This window comes from Salmo trutta, unplaced genomic scaffold (assembly GCF_901001165.1).
Source record: "Salmo trutta unplaced genomic scaffold, fSalTru1.1, whole genome shotgun sequence".
Classification (NCBI taxonomy): Eukaryota; Metazoa; Chordata; class Actinopteri; order Salmoniformes; family Salmonidae; genus Salmo; species Salmo trutta.
Genome location: NW_021823073.1, coordinates 422,564 through 446,623, shown reverse-complemented (window position 1 = coordinate 446,623; position 24,060 = coordinate 422,564). Strand labels below are relative to the sequence as shown.

The window sequence follows — 24,060 nt, the reverse complement described above, 5'->3', positions numbered from 1 at the left end:
GTTACAGCCCTGTTACAGCCCTGTTACAGCCCTGTTACAGCCTTCAATATCATTACTGTAGAGCTTCTGCATTATACAGCCCTGTTACAGCCTTCAATATCATTACTGTAGAGCTGCTGCATTATACAGCCCTGTTACAGCCTTCAATATCATTACTGTAGAGCTTCTGCATTATACAGCCCTGTTACAACCTTCAATATCATTACTGTAGAGCTTCTGCATTATACAGCCCTGTTACAGCCTTTAATATCATTACTGTAGAGCTTCTGCATTATACAGCCCTGTTACAGCCTTTAATATCATTACTGTAGAGCTTCTGCATTATACAGCCCTGTTACAGCCCTGTTACAGCCTTCAATATCATTACTGTAGAGCTTCTGCATTATACAGCCCTGTTACAGCCTTTAATATCATTACTGTAGAGCTTCTGCATTATACAGCCCTGTTACAGCCCTGTTACAACCTTCAATATCATTACTGTAGAGCTGCTGCATTATACAGCCCTGTTACAGCCTTTAATATCATTACTGTAGAGCTTCTGCATTATACAGCCCTGTTACAGCCTTCAATATCATTACTGTAGAGCTGCTACATTATACAGCCCTGTTACAGCCCTGTTACAGCCTTCAATATCATTACTGTAGAGCTGCTACATTATACAGCCCTGTTACAGCCCTGTTACAGCCCTGTTACAACCTTCAATATCATTACTGTAGAGCTGCTACATTATACAGCCCTGTTACAGCCTTCAATATCATTACTGTAGAGCTTCTGCATTATACAGCACTGTTACAGCCTTTAATATCATTACTGTAGAGCTTCTGCATTATACAGCCCTGTTACAACCTTCAATATCATTACTGTAGAGCTGCTGCATTATACAGCCCTGTTACAGCCCTGTTACAGCCCTGTTACAACCTTCAATATCATTACTGTAGAGCTGCTGCATTATACAGCCCTGTTACAGCCCTGTTACAGCCTTCAATATCATTACTGTAGAGCTTCTGCATTATACAGCCCTGTTACAACCTTCAATATCATTACTGTAGAGCTGCTGCATTATACAGCCCTGTTACAGCCCTGTTACAGCCTTCAATATCATTACTGTAGAGCTTCTGCATTATACAGCCCTGTTACAGCCCTGTTACAGCCTTCAATATCATTACTGTAGAGCTTCTGCATTATACAGCCCTGTTACAGCCCTGTTACAGCCCTGTTACAACCTTCAATATCATTACTGTAGAGCTGCTGCATTATACAGCCCTGTTACAGCCCTGTTACAACCTTCAATATCATTACTGTAGAGCTGCTACATTATACAGCCCTGTTACAACCTTCAATATCATTACTGTAGAGCTGCTACATTATACAGCCCTGTTACAGCCTTCAATATCATTACTGTAGAGCTGCTGCATTATACAGCCCTGTTACAGCCTTCAATATCATTACTGTAGAGCTGCTGCATTATACAGCCCTGTTACAGCCCTGTTACAGCCTTCAATATCATTACTGTAGAGCTTCTGCATTATACAGCCCTGTTACAGCCCTGTTACAGCCTTCAATATCATTACTGTAGAGCTTCTGCATTATACAGCCCTGTTACAGCCCTGTTACAGCCCTGTTACAACCTTCAATATCATTACTGTAGAGCTGCTACATTATACAGCCCTGTTACAGCCTTCAATATCATTACTGTAGAGCTTCTGCATTATACAGCCCTGTTACAGCCCTGTTACAGCCCTGTTACAACCTTCAATATCATTACTGTAGAGCTGCTACATTATACAGCACTGTTACAGCCTTCAATATCATTACTGTAGAGCTGCTGTATTATACAGCCCTGTTACAGCCCTGTTACAACCTTCAATATCATTACTGTAGAGCTTCTGCATTATACAGCCCTGTTACAGCCCTGTTACAGCCTTCAATATCATTACTGTAGAGCTGCTGCATTATACAGCCCTGTTACAGCCCTGTTACAGCCTTCAATATCATTACTGTAGAGCTTCTGCATTATACAGCCCTGTTACAGCCCTGTTACAGCCTTCAATATCATTACTGTAGAGCTTCTGCATTATACAGCCCTGTTACAGCCCTGTTACAGCCCTGTTACAACCTTCAATATCATTACTGTAGAGTTGCTACATTATACAGCCCTGTTACAGCCTTCAATATCATTACTGTAGAGCTGCTACATTATACAGCCCTGTTACAGCCCTGTTACAGCCTTCAATATCATTACTGTAGAGCTTCTGCATTATACAGCCCTGTTACAGCCCTGTTACAGCCTTGTTACAGCCCTGTTACAGCCTTCAATATCATTACTGTAGAGCTGCTGTATTATACAGCCCTGTTACAGCCCTGTTACAGCCCTGTTACAACCTTCAATATCATTACTGTAGAGCTGCTGCATTATACAGCCCTGTTACAGCCCTGTTACAGCCTTCAATATCATTACTGTAGAGCTGCTGCATTATACAGCCCTGTTACAGCCCTGTTACAGCCCTGTTACAGCCCTGTTACAGCCTTCAATATCATTACTGTAGAGCTTCTGCATTATACAGCCCTGTTACAGCCTTCAATATCATTACTGTAGAGCTGCTGCATTATACAGCCCTGTTACAGCCTTCAATATCATTACTGTAGAGCTTCTGCATTATACAGCCCTGTTACAACCTTCAATATCATTACTGTAGAGCTTCTGCATTATACAGCCCTGTTACAGCCTTTAATATCATTACTGTAGAGCTTCTGCATTATACAGCCCTGTTACAGCCTTTAATATCATTACTGTAGAGCTTCTGCATTATACAGCCCTGTTACAGCCCTGTTACAGCCTTCAATATCATTACTGTAGAGCTTCTGCATTATACAGCCCTGTTACAGCCTTTAATATCATTACTGTAGAGCTTCTGCATTATACAGCCCTGTTACAGCCCTGTTACAGCCCTGTTACAACCTTCAATATCATTACTGTAGAGCTGCTGCATTATACAGCCCTGTTACAGCCTTTAATATCATTACTGTAGAGCTTCTGCATTATACAGCCCTGTTACAGCCTTCAATATCATTACTGTAGAGCTGCTACATTATACAGCCCTGTTACAGCCCTGTTACAGCCTTCAATATCATTACTGTAGAGCTGCTACATTATACAGCCCTGTTACAGCCCTGTTAAAGCCCTGTTACAGCCTTCAATATCATTACTATAAAGCTGCTGCATTATACAGCCCTGTTACAGCCCTGTTAAAGCCCTGTTACAGCCTTCAATATCATTACTATAGAGCTGCTGCATTATACAGCCCTGTTACAGCCCTGTTACAGCCCTGTTACAGCTTTCAATATCATTACTATAAAGCTGCTGCATTATACAGCCCTGTTACAGCCCTGTTACAGCCTTGAATATCATTACTATAGAGCTGCTCAGAAACAAGTGTCAAATACAGACCATTTTCCAAAGCATATAGAGCTAAATGGTGTACAGTCGTGGCCAAAAGTTTTGGGAATGACACAAATATGAATTTTCACAAAGTCTGCTGCCTCAGTTTGTATGATGGCAATTTGCATATACTCCAGAATGTTATGAAGAGTGATCAGATGAATTGCAATTAATTGCAAAGTCCCTCTTTGCCATGCAAATGAACTGAATCCCCAAAAAACATTTCCACAGTTTTTCAGCCCTGCCACAAAAGGACCAGCTGACATCATGTCAGTGATTCTCTTGTTAACACAGGTGTGAGTGTTGATGAGGATAAGGCTGGAGATCACTCTGTCATGCTGATTGAGTTTGAATAACAGACTGGAAGCTTCAAAAGGAGGGTGGTGCTTGGAATAATTGTTCTTCCTCTGTCAACCATGGTTACCTGCAAGGAAACACGTGCCATCATCATTGCTTTGCACAAAAGGGGCTTCACAGGCAAGGATACTGCTGCCGGTAAGATTGCACCTAAATCAACCATTTATCGGATTATCAAGAACTTCAAGGAGAGAGGTTCAATTGTTGTGAAGAAGGCTTCAGGGCGCCCAAGAAAGTCCAGCAAGCGCCAGGACCATCTCCTAAAGTTGATTCAGCTGCGGGATCGGGGCACCACCAGTACAGAGCTTGCTCAGGAATGGCAGCAGGCAGGTGTGAGTGCATCTGCACGCACAGTGAGGCGAAGACTTCTGGAGGATGGCCTGGTGAAGGGCAGCAAAGAAGCCACTTCTCTCCAGGAAAAACATCAGGGACAGACTGATATTCTGCAAAAGGTACAGGGATTGGACTGCTGAGGACTGGGGTAAAGTCATTTTCTCTGATGAATCCCCTTTCCGATTGTTTGGGGCATCCAGAAAAAAGCTTGTCCTGAGAAGACAAGGTGAGCGCTACCATCAGTCCTGTGTCATGCCAACAGTAAAGCATCCTGAGACCATTCATGTGTGGGGTTGCTTCTCAGCCAAGGGAGTGGGCTCACTCACAATTTTGCCTAAGAACACAGCCATGAATAAAGAATGGTACCAACACATTCTCCGAGAGCAACTTCTCCCAACCATCCAGGAACAGTTTGGTGACGAACAATGCCTTTTCCAGCATGATGGAGCACCTTGCCATAAGGCAAAAGTGATAACTAAGTGGCTCGGGGAACAAAACATCAATATTTTGGGTCCATGGTCAGGAAACTCCCCAGACTTTAATCCCATTGAGAACGAGTGGTCAATCCTCAAGAGGCGGGTGGACAAACAAAAACCCACAAATTCTGACAAACTCCAGGCATTGATTATGCAAGAATGGGCTGCCATCAGTCAGGATGTGGCCCAGAAGTTAATTGACATCATGCCAGGGCAGATTGCAGAGGTCTTGAAAAAGAAGGGTCAACACTGCAAATATTGACTCTTTGCATCAACTTCATATAATTGTCAATAAAAGCCTTTGACACTTATGAAATGCTTGTAATTATACTTCAGTATTCCATAGTAACATCTGACAAAAATATCTAAAGACACTGAGACAGCAGACTTTGTGAAAATTCATATGTTTTTGTCATTCTCAAAACCTTTGGCCACGACTGTATATTTGTGTGTTAGTAAATTTAGGAGGAGAGATATATGCACGACATATAAGTATTGAGTCTAGGTTGGTCATTTTCTATCCAATAATGTGGTATTTACATCACATATAACAATGTGTTGTTCCTGACTGAACCTGCATCTTGGAGGAGACACATTGCTGTACACAGTGTACATATTGCTGTGCACAATGCCTCTACCATTTCTTTGCCCAGAGAAAAAACCTACGTGTTGGTCAGGCTCTTTAACAGCAGTGTCCTGGTATGGAAGTTACAGCTTGTCAATACTGTTACTGGTCCTCTCTGCTGCTCTGGAGTGAGCTAAGTTCCTGGGCCTGGCTGATGATGCTGTAAACTGCTGAGTCCACACCTGCAGACAGAAGAGAGAGAGAGAGAGAGAGAGAGAGAGAGGGAGAGGGAGAGAGAGAGAGAGAGAGAGGGAGAGAGAGAGGGAGAGGGATGTAGAGAGAGAGAGAGAGAGGGAGAAGGAGAGAGAGAGAGGGGGGGGAGAGAGAGAGAGAGAGAGAGAGAGAGAGAGGGAGAAGGAGAGAGAGAGAGGGGGGAGAGAGAGAGAGAGAGAGAGGGAGAGGGATGTAGAGAGAGAGAGAGAGAGAGAGAGGGAGAAGGAGAGGGATGTAGAGAGAGACAGGGTACAGTATCAGTCAGATACAGAGAGAGCTCGTCCACTCTGTCAGACCTGAGTTGGTCTCTGTCTCTCACGGACATGCCGCCCCGTCCGTCTCTCAGTGTAGCCACTGAAGCGGGAGATGGGTAACTCGCAGGGATGGGTAACTCACAGAGAAAGATTCCTCCCTGTCGCATGCAGAGGAGGAAGAGGAGTAGGAGAGGAGGAAGACAGGAGAAGGACATTGCAGGTAGGAGGAGGGATGAAGGCTAGACATAACATGAGGGACAGGTGAGTGACTGACATCGAGTCTTCAGAACTAACACAAGTCTTCAGGGAAGGTTACTCATCAAACCACCTCAGTTGTGCAGCTGTTTGGTGCTAGCTGAATGGCTGGACATAGGGATGACATGAAAGGTCACGCACTGTGTTTGGCCGATCCAACTCGGGCGATAGGTAGAGGTGTGTACTGTGTGTGTGTGTTATGTATCCACTGCAAGCCTTTGTTGATTATGCTTAATATTATGCTATTGTTGATGCTGTTTTCTGTGAAACAATGACTGTGTTCAGTGCATAGGGAGAAGGAACGCTCGTGGAAGTCATCTCTCTCTCTCTCTCCTCTCTCTTCCTTTTTCTCTCCCTCCTCTCTCTCTTTCTCTCTCTTTTCTCTCTTTTTTTCACTCTATTTTTCTCTCACACTCTCCTCTATCTCTCTCTCCTCTCTCTCCTCTCTTTCTTTCTCTTTCTTTCTCTCTCTCTCTATATCTCTCTCTCTCTTACCCCTGTCTCTCTCTCTGATCTGTTTCTTGATGATGCACAGCACTAAAACCATGTGATATGAGGAAGAAAATGTTGCTGAGTAATTGACTCTTTAAAATCCACTGCATTCTCTGATGAGACACTGCTGCTGCAGCATAAGCTATCTGGAGGAGAGAGGCGGAGTGGAGAGGAGAGGAAAGGAAAGGAAGAGAGTAGAGGAGAAGAGGAGGAAGGAAAGGAGGAGAGGAGAGGAGAGGAGAGGAGAGGAGAGGAGAGGAGAGGAGAGGAGAGGAGAGGAGAGGAGATTGAGAGGAGAGGAGATTGAGAAGAGAGGACGAGAGGAGAGCAAATGAGGAAAGGAGAGATGGAGGGTGTGCTGTAACAGTACGTGACACGAATCCACTACCTCTACTCCATTACAGCAGCAGTGGCTGAATCCACCATCTCTACTCCATTACAGCAGCAGAGGCTGAATCTACTCCATTACATCTACTCCATTACAGCAACAGAGGCTGAATCCATCACCTCTAATCCATTACAGCAGCAGAGGCTGAATCCACCACCTCTACTCCATTACAGCAGCAGAGGCTGAATCCACCACCTCTACTCCATTACAGCAGCAGAGGCTGAATCCACCATCTCTACTCCATTACAGCAGCAGAGGCTGAAGGCAGTAACTAGGCGGGGAATTGTCAGGGACCTCACAATACAATATTATCACATACTTAGGAGACGATATGATACATATTGTCATTCTTATGATTCTCACGATTCTGTGTTGCGATTCAACAAAAATGCTGAAAACAAATTGTCTCCCTATTTAAAAAGAAGATGGAGAACAAGCTGTGAAGGAAACAGTTTTGGTGCAGCTACAGCCACACCTTGCGCCAAAATAATATTGTGATATTATGAAAACGATACAATATGATAAATCGTATTAAATAATATCAGAAATTTTAACTGTATCAATTTCTTCCCCCGTCATTATCAGCACTCACTTCAGTGTCACTTAAAGGCCCTAGGTGGGCCTCCCAAGTGGCGCAGCGGTCTAAGGCTCTGCATTGCACTGCTTGAGGCGTCACTACAGACCTGGGTTCGATCTCAGGCTGTGTCATAGCCGGCCGTGACCGGGAGACCCATAAGGTGGTGCACAATTGGCCCAGCTTTGTCCAGGTTAGGGAAGGGCTGTCCCATTGCACTCTACCGGGCGTCTGCAAGCTGACTTCGGTCGCCAGTTATACGGTGTTTCCTCCGACACATTGGTGCGGCTGGCTTCCGGGTTAAGCGAGCAATGTATCAAGAAGCAATGCGGCTTGGCAGGGTTGTGTTTCGGAGGATGCATGGCTCTATACCTTCGCTTCTCCCGAGTCTGAGTTGCAGCGATGGGACAAGACTAACTACCAATTAGATAGACCTCTTCAAACCACAGTGGTTGAACCCTCCAACTGGCTTCTCTATAGATGGGGAGAGGGCCAGTTAAGGGCCCTGGGAACTGTAGTAGACCTCTTCAGAAATCCTTTATACCAACTGGGTTTGAACCCCGGGTCTCTTGTGCGCCACAAGACTGTTAGCCCACCGATGGAGGTCAATGGCTTTAGCTCATTGGGCTAACACAGTCTTGTATAGAGGCACAACCCAGCTGGTAACATACACTGTGCAAGCTAGCTGTGTTTATTCATTTTCTGGCTGTCAGGGACCTATTGAATGTTCTGCTTTCTCTGGGCTGAAATCATCAGACCTGGACAGATCGTCTCATCCACATTAGTCTCATGATTATGGATTGATAGAGATCATTCTATTCATCCTACATCAGATAGGAAGGGTTGCCTGGTTACAGATGAGCCTGGGTTATTCAAGGAAACAACAGGCTACACACACGCGCGAGCGCACACACGAACACAGCGAACTAACTCTCAGACACGCACAGAGAACACACACATACAGACACACATACAGACACACATACAGACACACATACAGACACACACACACACACACACACACACACACACACACACACACACACACACACACACACACACACACACACACACACACAGAGACACACACACACACACACACACCTACTGTAGATGTTAATGAACAGATGCTGATGTTGTAATAGGAGGGTTGAAATGAAAGCAAGGCCAGAAGATAAAAGATGATGAAAGAAAGAGGGTTACATCTCCCTCGTATCTTCTGTTCATCCCCCTCTCCTCTCATCCCCCTCTCCTCTCATCCCCCTCTCCTCTCATCCCCCTCTCCTCTCATCTCTCTCCTCCTCTCATCCCCCTCTCCTCTCATCCCCCTCTCCTCTCATCCCCCTCTCCTCTCATCCCCCTCTCCTCTCATCTCTCTCCTCCTCTCATCCCCCTCTCCTCTCATCCCCCTCTCCTCTCATCCCCCTCTCCTCTCATCCCCCTCTCCTCTCATCCTCCTCCTCCTCTCATCCCCCTCTCCTCTCATCCCCCTCTCCTCTCATCCCCTCTCCTCTCATCCCCCTCTCCTCTCATCCCCCTCTCCTCCTCTCATCCCCCTCTCCTCTCATCCCCCTCTCCTCTCATCCCCCTCTCCTCTCATCCCCCTCTCCTCTCATCCCCCTCTCCTCTCATCCCCCTCTCCTCTCATCCCCCTCTCCTCTCATCCCCCTCTCCTCTCATCCCCCTCTCCTCTCATCCCCCTCTCCTCTCATCCCCCTCTCCTCTCATCCCCCTCTCCTCTCATCCCCCTCTCCCAGCCTTGGAGGATAAAAGCAGCGTTCTCTTTTGTCTGCATTATAATAACACCACCGTCTCTTCAAATCAGATGTTCTGTGCATCTATGTGTTGATGCATAACAGCAGCAGAGATGGTGTTTTGAGGAAACATGGACGACTGTCATTGGAGCAGTTGTCAGTTTAATTCAGTTGATGCTGATATGTGTTACTGCCCCCTGCTGGTATGGAATGGCAGTGACTGGTTTCATAACTCCTGTATTCCTCCTGTTCATGTTGGGCGGGTTTCCTCTTAAGTTTAAAGTCAGAATCTCTTTTTGATCCTTTGCTCTGAAATATTTCAATATATATGTGTATATAAATGATATGTATATATCATTTCTTGAATTATATGTATATATAATGTATTGATTTATATCAAGGTCTTGGTGTGATTGTAGCTGGACAACCAAAGTTACAGCTGTTTATGGAAGGCTGTTGGGCTCATACTGTTGGGCTCATACTGTTGGGGTCATACTGTTGGGGTCATACTGTTGGGCTCATACTGTTGGGGTCATACTGTTGGGGTCATACTGTTGGGGTCATACTGTTGGGCTCATACTGTTGGGCTCATACTGTTGGGCTCATACTGTTGGGGTCATACTGTTGGGGTCATACTGTTGGGCTCATACTGTTGGGGTCATACTGTTGGGGTCATACTGTTGGGCTCATACTGTTGGGGTCATACTGTTGGGGTCATACTGTTGGGCTCATACTGTTGGGGTCATACTGTTGGGGTCATACTGTTGGGCTCATACTGTTGGGGTCATACTGTTGGGGTCATACTGTTGGGGTCATACTGTTGGGGTCATACCGTGTCTAAAAACATAGATGAGTGTCTTCTCTCCCAGTGATAGTAAAAAAATGAATTTATGTGCAAATGAATAATAACGATCTATTCTCCTGTTATCTCGCTCCCTATCTTAAGCCATCCTTGTGAATAATCACAACAGCCAATGAATGAAAAGTACAGCAGAACCTAACCTGCTGTCTGTCATTCCTCTTTCTTTCAAAGAACATAATTTCAATAATATAAATATGACCAATCTATTCTCCTGTTGTCTCTCTCCCTAGCTGTCTCTAACCTGGATGTGGAGAGTAAGCTAACAGTGCACTACCAGGCTCCATGGCATCAGCACCACAACGTGTTTCACCCCTGCAGCCGGCCGCCATGCGTAGAGGAGCTCCACAGACATGCCAAGCAGAGCCTGCGAGCCCTGCACAGAGGTGAGAGGTCACCACCTAACACACACCACCTAACACACACCACCTAGCATACACCACCTAGCATACACCACCTAACACACACCACCTAACACCTGACATACACCACCTAACACACACCACCTAACACACACCACCTAAAACACACCACCTAACATACACAACCTAACATACACCACCTAACATACACGACCTAACACCTAACATACACCACCTAACACACACCACCTAACACCTAACACACACCACCTAACACCTAGCATGCACCACCTAACACACACCACCTAATATACATCACCTAACACACACCACCTAACATACACGACCTAACACCTAACACACACCTCCTAACACACACCACCTAACACACACCACCTAACACCTAACATACACCACCTAACACACACCACCTAACACCTAACACACACCACCTAACACCTAACATACACCAACTAACACACACCACCTAACACCTAACACACACCACCTAACATACACCACCTAACACAGACCACCTAACACACACCACCTAAAACCTAACATACACCACCTAACACAGACCACCTAACACACACCACCTAACATACACCACCTAACACACACCACCTAGCATACACCACCTAACATACACCACCTAACACACACCACCTAACGCACACCACCTTGCATACACCACCTAACACACACCACCTGATATACACCACCAAACACACACCACCTAACACACACCACCTAACACACACCACCTAACACCTAACGTACACCACCTAACACACACCACCTAACAACTAACACACACCACCTAACACCTAACACACACCACCTAACATACACCACCTAACACAGACCAACTAACACACACCACCTAAAACCTAACACACACCACCTAACATACACCACCTAACACAAACCACCTAGCATACACCACCTAACATACACCACCTAACACACACCACCTAACGCACACCACCTTGCATACAGCACCTAACACACACCACCTAATATACACCACCTAACACACACCACCTAACACACACCACCTAACACACACCACCTAATATACAACACCTAGCATACACCACCTAACACACACCACCTAACACACACCACCTAACACCTAACATACACCACCTAACACCTAACATACACCACCTAACACACACCACCTAACACCTAGCATACACCACCTAACACACACCACCTAACACCTAGCATACACCACCTAACACACACCACCTAATATACAACACCTAGCATACACCACCTAACACACACCACCTAACACCTAACATACACCACCTAACACCTAACATACACCACCTAACACACACCACCTAACATCTAGCATACACCACCTAACACCTAATATACACCACCTAACACACACCACCTAACACCTAGCATACACCACCTAACACACACCACCTAACACCTAACATACACCACCTAACACACACCACCTAACACCTAGCATACACCACCTAACACACACCACCTAACACCTAGCATACACCACCTAACACACACCACCTAACACCTAACACACACCACCTAACACCTAACACACACCACCTAACACCTAACACACAACATACACCACCTAAGACCTAGCATACACCCCCTAACACACACCACCTAACACCTAACACACACACCTAACACACACCACCTAACTCACACCACCTAACGCCTAACACCTAGCATACACCACCTAACGCACACCACCTAACACCTAGCATACACCACCTAACACACACCACCTAACACCTAGCATACACCACCTAACACACACCACCTAACACCTAACACACAGCACCTAACACCTAGCATACACCACCTAACACACACCACCTAACACACACCACCTAACATACACCACCTAACACACACCACCTAACACACACCACCTAACATACACCACCTAACACACACCACCTAACATACACCACCTAACATACACCACCTAACACACACCACTTAACATACACCACCTAACACACACCGCCTAACATACACCACACAACACCTAACACACACACCTAACACACACCACCTAACTCACACCACCTAACACATAACACCTAGCATACACCACCTAACACCTAGCATACACCACCTAACATACACCACCTAACACCTAGCATACACCACCTAACACCTAGCATACACCACCTAACACCTAGCATACACCACCTAACACACACCACCTAACACACACCACCTAACACACACCGCCTAACATACACCACACAACACCTAACACACACACCTAACACACACCACCTAACTCACACCACCTAACACATAACACCTAGCATACACCACCTAACACCTAGCATACACCACCTAACACCTAACATACACCCCCTAACATACACCACCTAACACCTAACATACATCACCTAACACCTAGCATACACCACCTAACATACACCACCTAACACCTATCATACACCACCTAACACCTAGCATACACCACCTAACATACATCACCTAACATACACCACCTAACACCTAACATACACCACCTAACACCTAGCATACACCACCTAACACACACCACCTAACACACACCACCTAACATACACCACCTAACACACACCACCTAACATACACCACCTAACACAGACCACCTAACACAGACCACCTAACATACACCACCTAACACACCACCTAACATACACCACCTAACATACACCACCTAACACACACCACCTAACACAGACCACCTAACACACACCACCTAACACCTAACATACATCACCTAACACCTAGCATACACAACCTAACATACACCACCTAACACCTAACATACACCACCTAACACCTAGCATACACCACCTAACATACAACACCTAACACACACCACCTAACACCTAGCATACACCACCTAACACACACCACCTAACACCTAACACACACCACCTAACACCTAGCATACACCACCTAACACACACCACCTAACACACACCACCTAACACACACCACCTAACATACACCACCTAACACACACCACCTAACATACACCACCTTACACCTAACACACACCACCTAACACACACCACCTTACACCTTACACACACCACTTAACATACACCATCTAACACAGACCACCTAACATACACCACCTAACACACACCACCTGATATACAACACCTAACACACACCACCTAACACCTAGCATACATCACCTAACATACACCACCTAACATACATCACCTAACATACACCACCTAACACAGACCACCTAACATACACCACCTAACATACACCACCTAACACCTAGCATACACCACCTAACATACACCACCTAACATCTAGCATACACCACCTAACACACACCACTTAACACCTAACATACACCACCTAACATACACCACCTAACATACACCACCTAACATCTAGCATACAGCCCCTAACATACACCACCTAACATACACTACCTAACACCTAACATTCATCACCTAACACCTAGCATACACCACCTAACATACACCACCTAACACCTAACATACACCACCTAACACCTAGCATACACCACCTAACATACATCACCTAACATACACCACCTAACATACACCACCTAACACAGACCACCTAACATACACCACCTAACACACACCACCTAACACACACCACCTAACATACATCATCCAACATACACCACCTAACATACACCACCTAACAAACACCACCTTACACACACCACCTAACATACACCACCTAACACAGACCACCTAACACAGACCACCTAACATACACCACCTAACATACACCACCTAACACACACCACCTAACACCTAGCATACACCACCTAACATACGCCACCTAACACCTAGCATACACCACCTAACATACACCACCTAACACCTAGCATACACCACCTAACATACACCACCTAACACCAAGCATACACCACATAACACCTAGCATACACCACCTAACATACAACACCTAACACCTAGCCTACACCACCTAACATACAACACCTAGCATACACCACCTAACATACACCACCTAACATACACCACCTAACACCTAGCATACACCACCTAACATACACCACCTAACACCTAACATACATCACCTAACACCTAGCATACACCACCTAACATACACCACCTAACACCTAGCATACACCACCTAACATACACCACCTAACACCTAGCATACACCACCTAACATACACCACCTAACACCTAGCATACACCACCTAACATACAACACCTAACATACACCACCTAACACAGACCACCTAACATACACCACCTAACACACACCACCTAACACACACCACCTAACACCTAGCCTACCTCCTAACATACACCACCTAACATACACCACCTAACACCTAGCATACCACCTAACACACACCACCTAACACCTAGCATACCACCTAACACCTAACACAGAAATACCAAGCAGAGCTTCTGAGCCCTACACAGAGCTTGGTAACCAAAGCACACAAACACACACACCATAAACACCCTACCTAACAACAGTTTGAACCAGGGTTGGTGTGAAGTCCATCAGTACTCCCTCATATGTGGTGCCACCTAGTGTTAGTACTGTGAACACCTGCTTGTCTGGGTTCTAGAAAACTCTTGATTGATATAATCTCAGTGAGGAACCAGTGGCTGTTAAAGCTGTAACACAGCATGGTGACTGCTAGTGAATACTAATGTAGCGAGACCCTGTCAGAATCTGACCACAGTATTTCCCTCATGGTTTACAGACCAAAAGCAACGTCAACGGTCGAACAGCCGCGAGCGCAGAGTGACCATCTCCATCTCTGGGGCTCCTCCAATGCCCACCCTCCCTTCCCCACGCACCCTCAGACGGCACGAGCAGAGGGGCAGGCACAGCCGTGCGGTAAGGGGATTCACATATCTTTACAGGCTTTTGCTTAAGTGCTATACAAGCACATCTGATACAGCAGCTATCAGCAGCTAATCAATGTCCTGAGGAGAAGTGCTGAAATGACCTGACTGTATTTGTTTGTTTTATTGACAAGCAGCAGGCGAGACCAGAGAGAGAGATAGAATATCAACTGCGGAAGGTAAACTATCACATAGTGTAGTGCCTGTTAGTGGTGTGTGTTGTCAACCTACAAGTGCTGTGTGTTATCAACCTACAAGTGCTGTGTGTTGTCAACCTACAAGTGCTGTGTGTTATCAACCTACAAGTGCTGTGTGTTGTCAACCTACAAGTGCTGTGTGTTATCAACCTACAAGTGCTGTGTGTTGTCAACCTACAAGTGCTGTGTGTTGTCAACCTACAAGTGCTGTGTGTTATCAACCTACAAGTGCTGTGTGTTGTCAACCTACAAGTGCTGTGTGTTATCAACCTACAAGTGCTGTGTGTTGTCAACCTACAAGTGCTGTGTGTTATCAACCTACAAGTGCTGTGTGTTGTCAACCTACAAGTGCTGTGTGTTGTCAACCTACAAGTGCTGTGTGTTATCAACCTACAAGTGCTGTGTGTTGTCCACCTACAAGTGCTGTGTGATGTCCACTGTGTTTTCACATTGTGGTCCTGTAACTGTAACTATGAAAATACAGTTGAATTTCTTCTTAACATGATATAGTAGCATGTGTCCATTGTTGATGATGTCACCAGTACAGTGCAGTGAGCTTAGTAGGTTTCAGCTTGTTGTGTTCTCTCTCTCTCTGCTGCATGGCTACCACTAGGAGAGACACATGAGAGAGACAGACATCCAGACAATACAAAGAAAGGTAACAGAAAAGACACAGCTCTTGTATCTCATCAGAACACATATATCTACATTCAGATCACTTTATCGGTCAATAACACTCAAGGTCCAACCGAAATTTCACTTCCGCTCTTAACCCAACCCCTCCGAAAGACACATAAACACGTTTTGGAGAGGTGCAGGGGGCTGCCACTCTGGGAGCTGTTGTTGTAGGGGTGAAGTGCCTTGCTCAAGGGCACAACAGCAGGCAATGGCATCTTAAGATTTGATCACTTCCCGCCAGATTTTCCCCGTCAGACCCGGGATTTGAACTGGCAACTCTCCGGTTGCTGGCTCGTCTCTAACTGCTAGGCTACCTGATCTCATCGCATGTTTTTATCATATATTTTCCATCCCAGTGTGCTTGCATGCTGGGGGAGTATGATTGTATTGCACATAAGAATGTTTAGCGTTATGACTCATCATGCTACGTATCTTCCTTTAACGCTGCAGGAGAGACCTGGAAGGGAGGTTCACTGTCACACTATACAGAGAAAGGTAAATGGGATGGAGTGCATTGCAAGATGACCCCTCTAGAGTCCTGCTAACGCCACTCTTATTACAGCTTATAACAGTTTATAACAGCTTTCTGTCCTGAGGATCCTGAAAACGGTCCCCTCTCAGCATTCACAGATAAATATAATTCTTTCACTCCATTTTCTTGTAGGATGCGATGATGAAATCACTTCCTTGTCTAATAGGGGAAGAAGGATGCCTGACTTACTCATCTCCTTAGCATCACAAGAAGTTACTCACAACGTTTTGTGCCCCCGTCCGCAGCACCTGGTCCCCATGTTTCATCCTGTCAAATATTTCATTCAAAATGATTTCACCTATGTCTCTAAGTCCCATCCATGGTTTTCATTTGTCCCATCGATCAAGTTGTCATCATTTTTGTTTTCTTCATGTTTTGTGTTTATAGTATGACCGTACCCGCTCCCCATCCCCCACTGAATGTTGCCTCTTCACCCCATGGACCAGAAAGGTATTTGTCTGCATTCCAAGCCTCCTGGTTTACTAGTTCTAAATAGAACTACTACTACTACTTCTCCTTCCTGCTGTTCTAACCTCCATCCTCTAGCATCTCATTAGCTCCTGTCTACTGTCTACATCTCATTAGCTCCTGTCTACTGTCTTCATCTCATCAGCTCCTGTCTACTGTCTACATCTCATTAGCTCCTGTCTACTGTCTACTGTCTACTGTCTACATCTCATTAGCTCCTGTCTACTGTCTACATCTCATTAGCTCCTGTCTACTGTCTACATCTCATTAGCTCCTGTCTACTGTCTACATCTCAGTAGCTCATGTCTACTGTCTACTGTCTACATCTCATTAGCTCCTGTCTACTGTCTACTGTCTACATCTCATGTCTCCTGTCTACTGTCTTCATCTCATTAGCTCCTGTCTACTGTCTACTGTCTTCATCTCATTAGCTCATGTCTACTGTCTACATCTCATTAGCTCTTGTCTACTGTCTACTGTCTACATCTCATTAGCTCCTGTCTACTGTCTACTGTCTACTGTTTACATCTCCTTAGCTCCTGTCTACTGGCTACATCTCATTAGCTCCTGTCTACTGGCTACATCTCATTAGCTCCTGTCTACTGTCTACTTTCTACATCTCATTAGCTCCTGTCTACTGTCTACATCTCATTAGCTCTTGTCTACTGTCTACTGTCTACATCTCATTAGCTCCTGTCTACTGTCTACTGTCTACTGTCTACTGTCTCCTGTCTACTGTCTCCTGTCTACTGTCTCCTGTCTACTGGCTACATCTCATTAGCTCCTGTCTACTGTCTACTTTCTACATCTCATTAGCTCCTGTCTACTGTCTACATCTCATTAGCTCCTGTCTACTGTCTACATCTCATTAGCTCCTGTCTACTGTCTACTGTCTACATCTCATTAGCTCCTGTCTACTGTCTACATCTCATTAGCTCTTGTCTACTGTCTACTGTCTACATCTCATTAGCTCCTGTCTACTGTCTACATCTCATTAGCTCCTGTCTACTGTCTACATCTCATTAGCTCCTGTCTACTGTCTACATCTCATTAGTTCCTGTCTACTGTCTCCTGTCTACTGTCTACATCTCATTAGCTCATGTCTACTGTCTACATCTCATTAGCTCATGTCTACTGTCTACATCTCATTAGCTCCTGTCTACTGTCTACTGTCTACATCTCATTAGCTCCTGTCTACTGTCTACTTTCTACATCTCATTAGCTCCTGTCTACTTTCTACATCTCATTAGCTCCTGTCTACTGTCTACTGTCTACATCTCATTAGCTCCTGTCTACTGTCTACATCTCATTAGCTCTTGTCTACTGTCTACATCTCATTAGCTCCTGTCTACTGTCTACTGTCTTCATCTCATTAGCTCCTGTCTACTGTCTACATCTCATTAGCTCTTGTCTACTGTCTACTGTCTACATCTCATTAGCTCCTGTCTACTGTCTACATCTCATTAGCTCTTGTCTACTGTCTACTGTCTACATCTCATTAGCTCCTGTCTACTGTCTACATCTCATTAGCTCCTGTCTACTGTCTACTGTCTACATCTCTTTAGCTCCTGTCTACTATCTTCATCTCATTAGCTCCTGTCTACTGTCTACTGTCTACATCTCTTTAGCTCCTGTCTAGTGTCTACTGTCTACTGGCTACATCTCATTAGCTCCTGTCTACTGTCTACATCTCATTAGCTCATGTCTACTGTCTATATCTCATTAGCTTCTGTCTAGTGTCTACTGTCTACTGGCTACATCTCATTAGCTCCTGTCTACTGTCTACATCTCATTAGCTCATGTCTACTGTCTACTGTCTATATCTCATTAGCTCCTGTCTACTGTCTACTGTCTACTGTCTCCTGTCTACTGTCTCCTGTCTACTGTCTACATCTCATTAGCTCCTGTCTACTGTCTACTGTCTACATCTCATTAGCTCCTGTCTACTGTCTACTGGCTACATCTCATTAGCTCCTGTCTACTGTCTACTGGCTACATCTCATTAGCTCCTGTCTACTGTCTACACTCTACATCTCATTAGCTCCTGTCTACTGTCTTCATGTCATTAGCTCATGTCTACTGTCTACATCTCATTAGCTCCTGTCTACTGTCTACTGGCTACATCTCATTAGCTCCTGTCTACTGTCTACTATCTACATCTCATTAGCTCCTGTCTACTGGCTACATCTCATTAGCTCCTGTCTACTGTCTACTATCTACATCTCATTAGCTCCTGTCTACTGTCTACTGGCTACATCTCATTAGCTCCTGTCTACTGTCTACACTCTACATCTCATTAGCTCCTGTCTACTGTCTACATCTCATTAGCTCATGTCTACTGTCTACATCTCATTAGCTCCTGTCTAGTGTCTACTGTCTACTGTCTACATCTCATTAGCTCCTGTCTACTGTCTACATCTCAGTAGCTCATGTCTACTGTCTACATCTCATTAGTTCCTGTCTACTGTCTACTGTCTATATCTCATTAGCTCCTGTCTACTGTCTACATCTCATTAGCTCCTGTCTACTGTCTACTGTCTACATCTCATTAGCTCATGTCTACTGTCTACATCTCATTAGCTCCTGTCTACTGTCTTCAAAACATGATCATTCTCCTCTCCACTCCTTTCAACACAATCCAGAACTCTGGGACTTTCCTGGAATCATATTTTTTGATACTTGAGCGTTTGAGCTGTCTATTGATCTCTGTGTTGATCTTGATGTCTTCCTGTTCTTCATTTCCCTTTCCTCCAGAACAACTGTCATTTACTGAAATGGAATTCAAATGTTTTGCTCATTTTGTGTATGTGCCTTGTAAGTGTATAACTTGTAAGTGTTAAACATAAGAGTTAAGTATCTGCCTGAATACAATGTACTTTGTATGTTGGCCTTTGTAACAATACATCTAAGCATGTGTTGAAAAGGGCTCCTTGTTCTCTATTCCCTATATAGTGAGCCATGATGCTCTGGCCCTATAGTGGTACAGTATATAGGGAATATTATAACCTGGCTGGTTCCAGCACTGAATGCTGATTGACTGACAGCCGTGGTATATCAGACCGTATACCACGGGTATGACAAGACATTTATTTTTACTGCTCTAATTACGTTAATAACCAGTTTATAATAGCAATAAGGCACCTCTGGGGTTTGTGGTGTATGGCCAATATACCACTGCTAAGGGCTGTGTCCAGGCACTCCGCGTTGCATTGTGCCTAAGAACAGCCCTTAGCCGTGGTATATTGGCCACATACCACACCCCCTTGTGCCTTATTGATTAAGTAAACCATTTGGAACTTTTCTAGGTGTTACCCTAACCCTTCAACGCCAACTGACTGTATCTCTCTCCATCTGCTTCAGGCTGCCACTACCACTGACCCTGATGCTGAGCCTGCAGTGGGCCACAGGTCTACTGGTGCTGTCCCCAACCCCCCCTCCACACTGGACAAGCAGACCAACTGGTCCAAGGCCCTTCCTCTGCCCACCCCCCAGGAGAGGATGAAGAGTGACCCAGCAGTCGTGTCCTCGTGCATCATCCCCATCAACGTCACTGGTAAACAAAACATAGTTCCAATATCTGTCTCTCCATGTGTTTGATATTCTCTCTATCGCTCTCTCTCTCTCCCTTTCTCTCTCTCTCTCTCTCTCTCCCTTTCTCTCTCTCTCTCTCTCTCCCTTTCTCTCTCTCACTCTGTACATTCTGTCGCTCCCTCTCTCTCCCTTTCTCTCTCTCTCTCCCTTTCTCTCTCTCTCTCTCCCTTTCTCTCTCTCTCTCTGTACATTCTCTCTCTCTTTCTCTCTTTCTCTCTCTCTCTCTGTTTGAATCAATTCATCTATTATTGTTTGTGTATTAGTGAGTGTGTGGAATTTGTAAACTGTGTGGAATGTCATTTGTGAGATGTGGAAAGACATTACTCTTGATGGACAACAAATGGCATCAATGAACTGCTTCCAGAGCAGCTCTCTCATGTGTACTTTGTCCCTCTCCACAGGGGTGGGGTTCGACAGGGAGGCTAGTGTGCGCTGCTCCCTGGTACACTCCCAGTCTGTGCTGCAGAGGAGGAGGAAGCTGAGGAGGAGGAAGACCATCACTGGTATCCCCAGACAAGTTCAACAGGACATGGGTACAGCTGTCTGTCTGTTATACTGTTATACTGTCTGTCTGTCTGTCTGTCTGTCTGTCTGTCTGTCTGTCTGTCTGTCTGTCTGTCTGTCTGTCTGTCTGTCTGTCTGTCTGTCTGTCTGTGCCTGACCTCCAAGTACTGTCATTACCACTCAGTCAACTGACTGTAATGCTGTTGTTCTTCTTCTTCTATGTTTCTTTACCTGAATGGTTTAACCCAATCCTATTTTCTGGAGTCCTACCATTTAGACTTGAACAAATATTGCATCTGCCTGAATTTCATTGATAAAAAAACAGGAGACTCAGACTTTATTTTCTAATCATGTTGATTTTCTAATCATGTCCCTTCAGACTCTGATGAGTCTCCAGTGGCGAGGGAAAGGACAGTGATGGTCCACACCAACCCTCACCTGTCCCTCTGTCAGGAGGAGTTGTCCCTCCGAGGGGGACACACCAAGGACTCCGGCTGCCAGACGGACGACTGCCTGATCGGTGGCGGTGGTGCCCCGTCCAGGAGACGTATACGTGCTCAGCGCGGCGGCCAGGGGGGCATCCCCACCTCCCTCTCCCACTCCACCGGGAACATCTCCTCGCTCCCCGACCACCCTGACACCTCCATGTACACCGCCTCTGGCTCCCGCCTCCGCTCCCGCAGCCTCCCCCGCGAGGGCGGCCGCATACGCGACGAGGACCAGGACGACAGTGATGAAGATGAGGATGATGATGACGACGATGATGATGAAGATGAGGAGCTCTCTCCGTACGAGACGGAGGACTTCCTCCCGGGAACGGGGCCAAGGATGTTAAAGGACGAGGAGGAGAGTACGGATGACCAGGCCATGCCAGAGCTGCAGCTGGGGAGTCTGAAGAGGATACAGCAAGGAGACGGAGGAAGTCCAGAACACATGTGGATGGAGAGGGGCCGCTCCCGCCTCCCCCGTCAGGTCGACATGGGGAGCTGTGAGATCTCCTCCAGCTCTGACACCTTCAGCAGCCCCATCCACTCTGTCTCTACTACGGGGGTGCTGAGAGGACAGATAGACCACAAGGTACGTCTTCGTTGCCATCTTCACTTGTCTTCTGTCTTCTTTTGCTTGTAGCCTTTTGGATGTCATTTTGACGTTTGTTTTTGATGAGCAGGCCCTGCGACAGACTAGTGTCCTGTCCAGGGGGTGTACTGTCCATCAAGCAGCCTCACGATACAGAAACAGGAGATAGACTAGTGTCCTGTCCAGGGGGTGTACTGTCCATCCAGCTGCCTCACGATATAGAAACAGGATATAGACTAGTGTCCTGTCCAGGGGATGTACTGTACATCAAGCAGCCTCACGATACAGAAACAGGAGATAGACTAGTGTCCTGTCCAGGGGGTGTACTGTACATCCAGCTGTCTCACTACAGAAACAGGAGATAGACTAGTGTCCTGTCCAGGGGGTGTACTGTACATCCAGCTGTCTCACTACAGAAACAGGAGATAGACTAGTGTCCTGTCCAGGGGGTGTACTGTACATCAAGCTGCCTTACTACAGAAACAGGAGATAGACTAGTGTCCTGTCCAGGGGGTGTACTGTACATCAAGCAGCCTCACGATACAGAAACAGGAGATAGACTAGTGTCCTGTCCAGGGGGTGTACTGTACATCAAGCTGCCTCACTACAGAAACAGGAGATAGACTAGTGTCCTGTCCAGGGGGTGTACTGTACATCAAGCTGTCTCACTACAGAAACAGGAGATAGACTAGTGTCCTGTCCAGGGGGTGTACTGTACATCAAGCTGTCTCACTACAGAAACAGGAGATAGACTAGTGTCCTGTCCAGGGGATGTACTGTACATCAAGCTGTCTCACTACAGAAACAGGAGATAGACTAGTGTCCTGTCCAGGGGGTGTACTGTACATCAAGCTGTCTCACTACAGAAACAGGAGATAGACTAGTGTCCTGTCCAGGGGGTGTACTGGTACATCAAGCTGCCTCGTGATATAGAAACAGGAGATAGACTAGTGTCCTGTCCAGGGGGTGTACTGTACATCAAGCTGCCTCGTGATATAGAAACAGGAGATAGACTAGTGTCCTGTCCAGGGGGTGTACTGTACATCAAGCTGTCTCACTACAGAAACAGGAGATAGACTAGTGTCCTGTCCAGGGGTGTACTGGTACATCAAGCTGCCTCGTGATATAGAAACAGGAGATAGACTAGTGTCCTGTCCAGGGGGTGTACTGTACATCAAGCTGCCTCGTGATATAGAAACAGGAGATAGACTAGTGTCCTGTCCAGGGGGTGTACTGTACATCAAGCTGTCTCACTACAGAAACAGGAGATAGACTAGTGTCCTGTCCAGGTGGTGTACTGTACATCAAGCTGCCTCACGATATAGAAACAGGAGATAGGCTCCTGCCCAATGGGCCATTCTTGCTTGGACAAGGCTGACTTACTTATATGATGTGCAGAGCTTTCTGCTTTCTGCATGTGATGAAAAGCGCTCTACAAATAACATGTTTTATTATCATAAGGAGGACCACCAGTCGTCCAGTGGTAACTGGAGTGGCAGCAGTTCCACATGCCCCTCCCAGACCTCTGAGACACTCCCCCCCGCCGCCTCCCCCCCTCTGACCGGCTCCTCCCACTGTGACTCGGAGCTGTCGCTCAACGCCGCGCCGCACGCCATCGATGACCTCACCGGCTTTATCATCGACCCGTACCATTCGGATCAGCCGCAGGTGAGTTTCCCTCAGACGATCCTACTTACCTTTGACTTCCTGTCTTCAATACTTTATTTATTG

The 24,060-nt window shown here is 45.9% G+C and overlaps 1 protein-coding gene across 1 annotated transcript in view; it reads left to right on the top strand.

Annotated features, from left to right (window-relative positions):
* LOC115188729 (Nance-Horan syndrome protein-like) overlaps positions 1–24,060 on the top strand; it is a 190,480-nt gene that overhangs the window by 158,884 nt on the left and 7,536 nt on the right. The window contains 9 exon segments of the mRNA XM_029747491.1: positions 10,253–10,405; positions 15,138–15,274; positions 16,093–16,137; positions 16,608–16,652; positions 17,077–17,139; positions 20,518–20,710; positions 21,150–21,281; positions 21,632–22,329; positions 23,791–23,997. Of these exon segments, the coding sequence (XP_029603351.1) occupies positions 10,253–10,405; positions 15,138–15,274; positions 16,093–16,137; positions 16,608–16,652; positions 17,077–17,139; positions 20,518–20,710; positions 21,150–21,281; positions 21,632–22,329; positions 23,791–23,997 (1,673 nt within the window).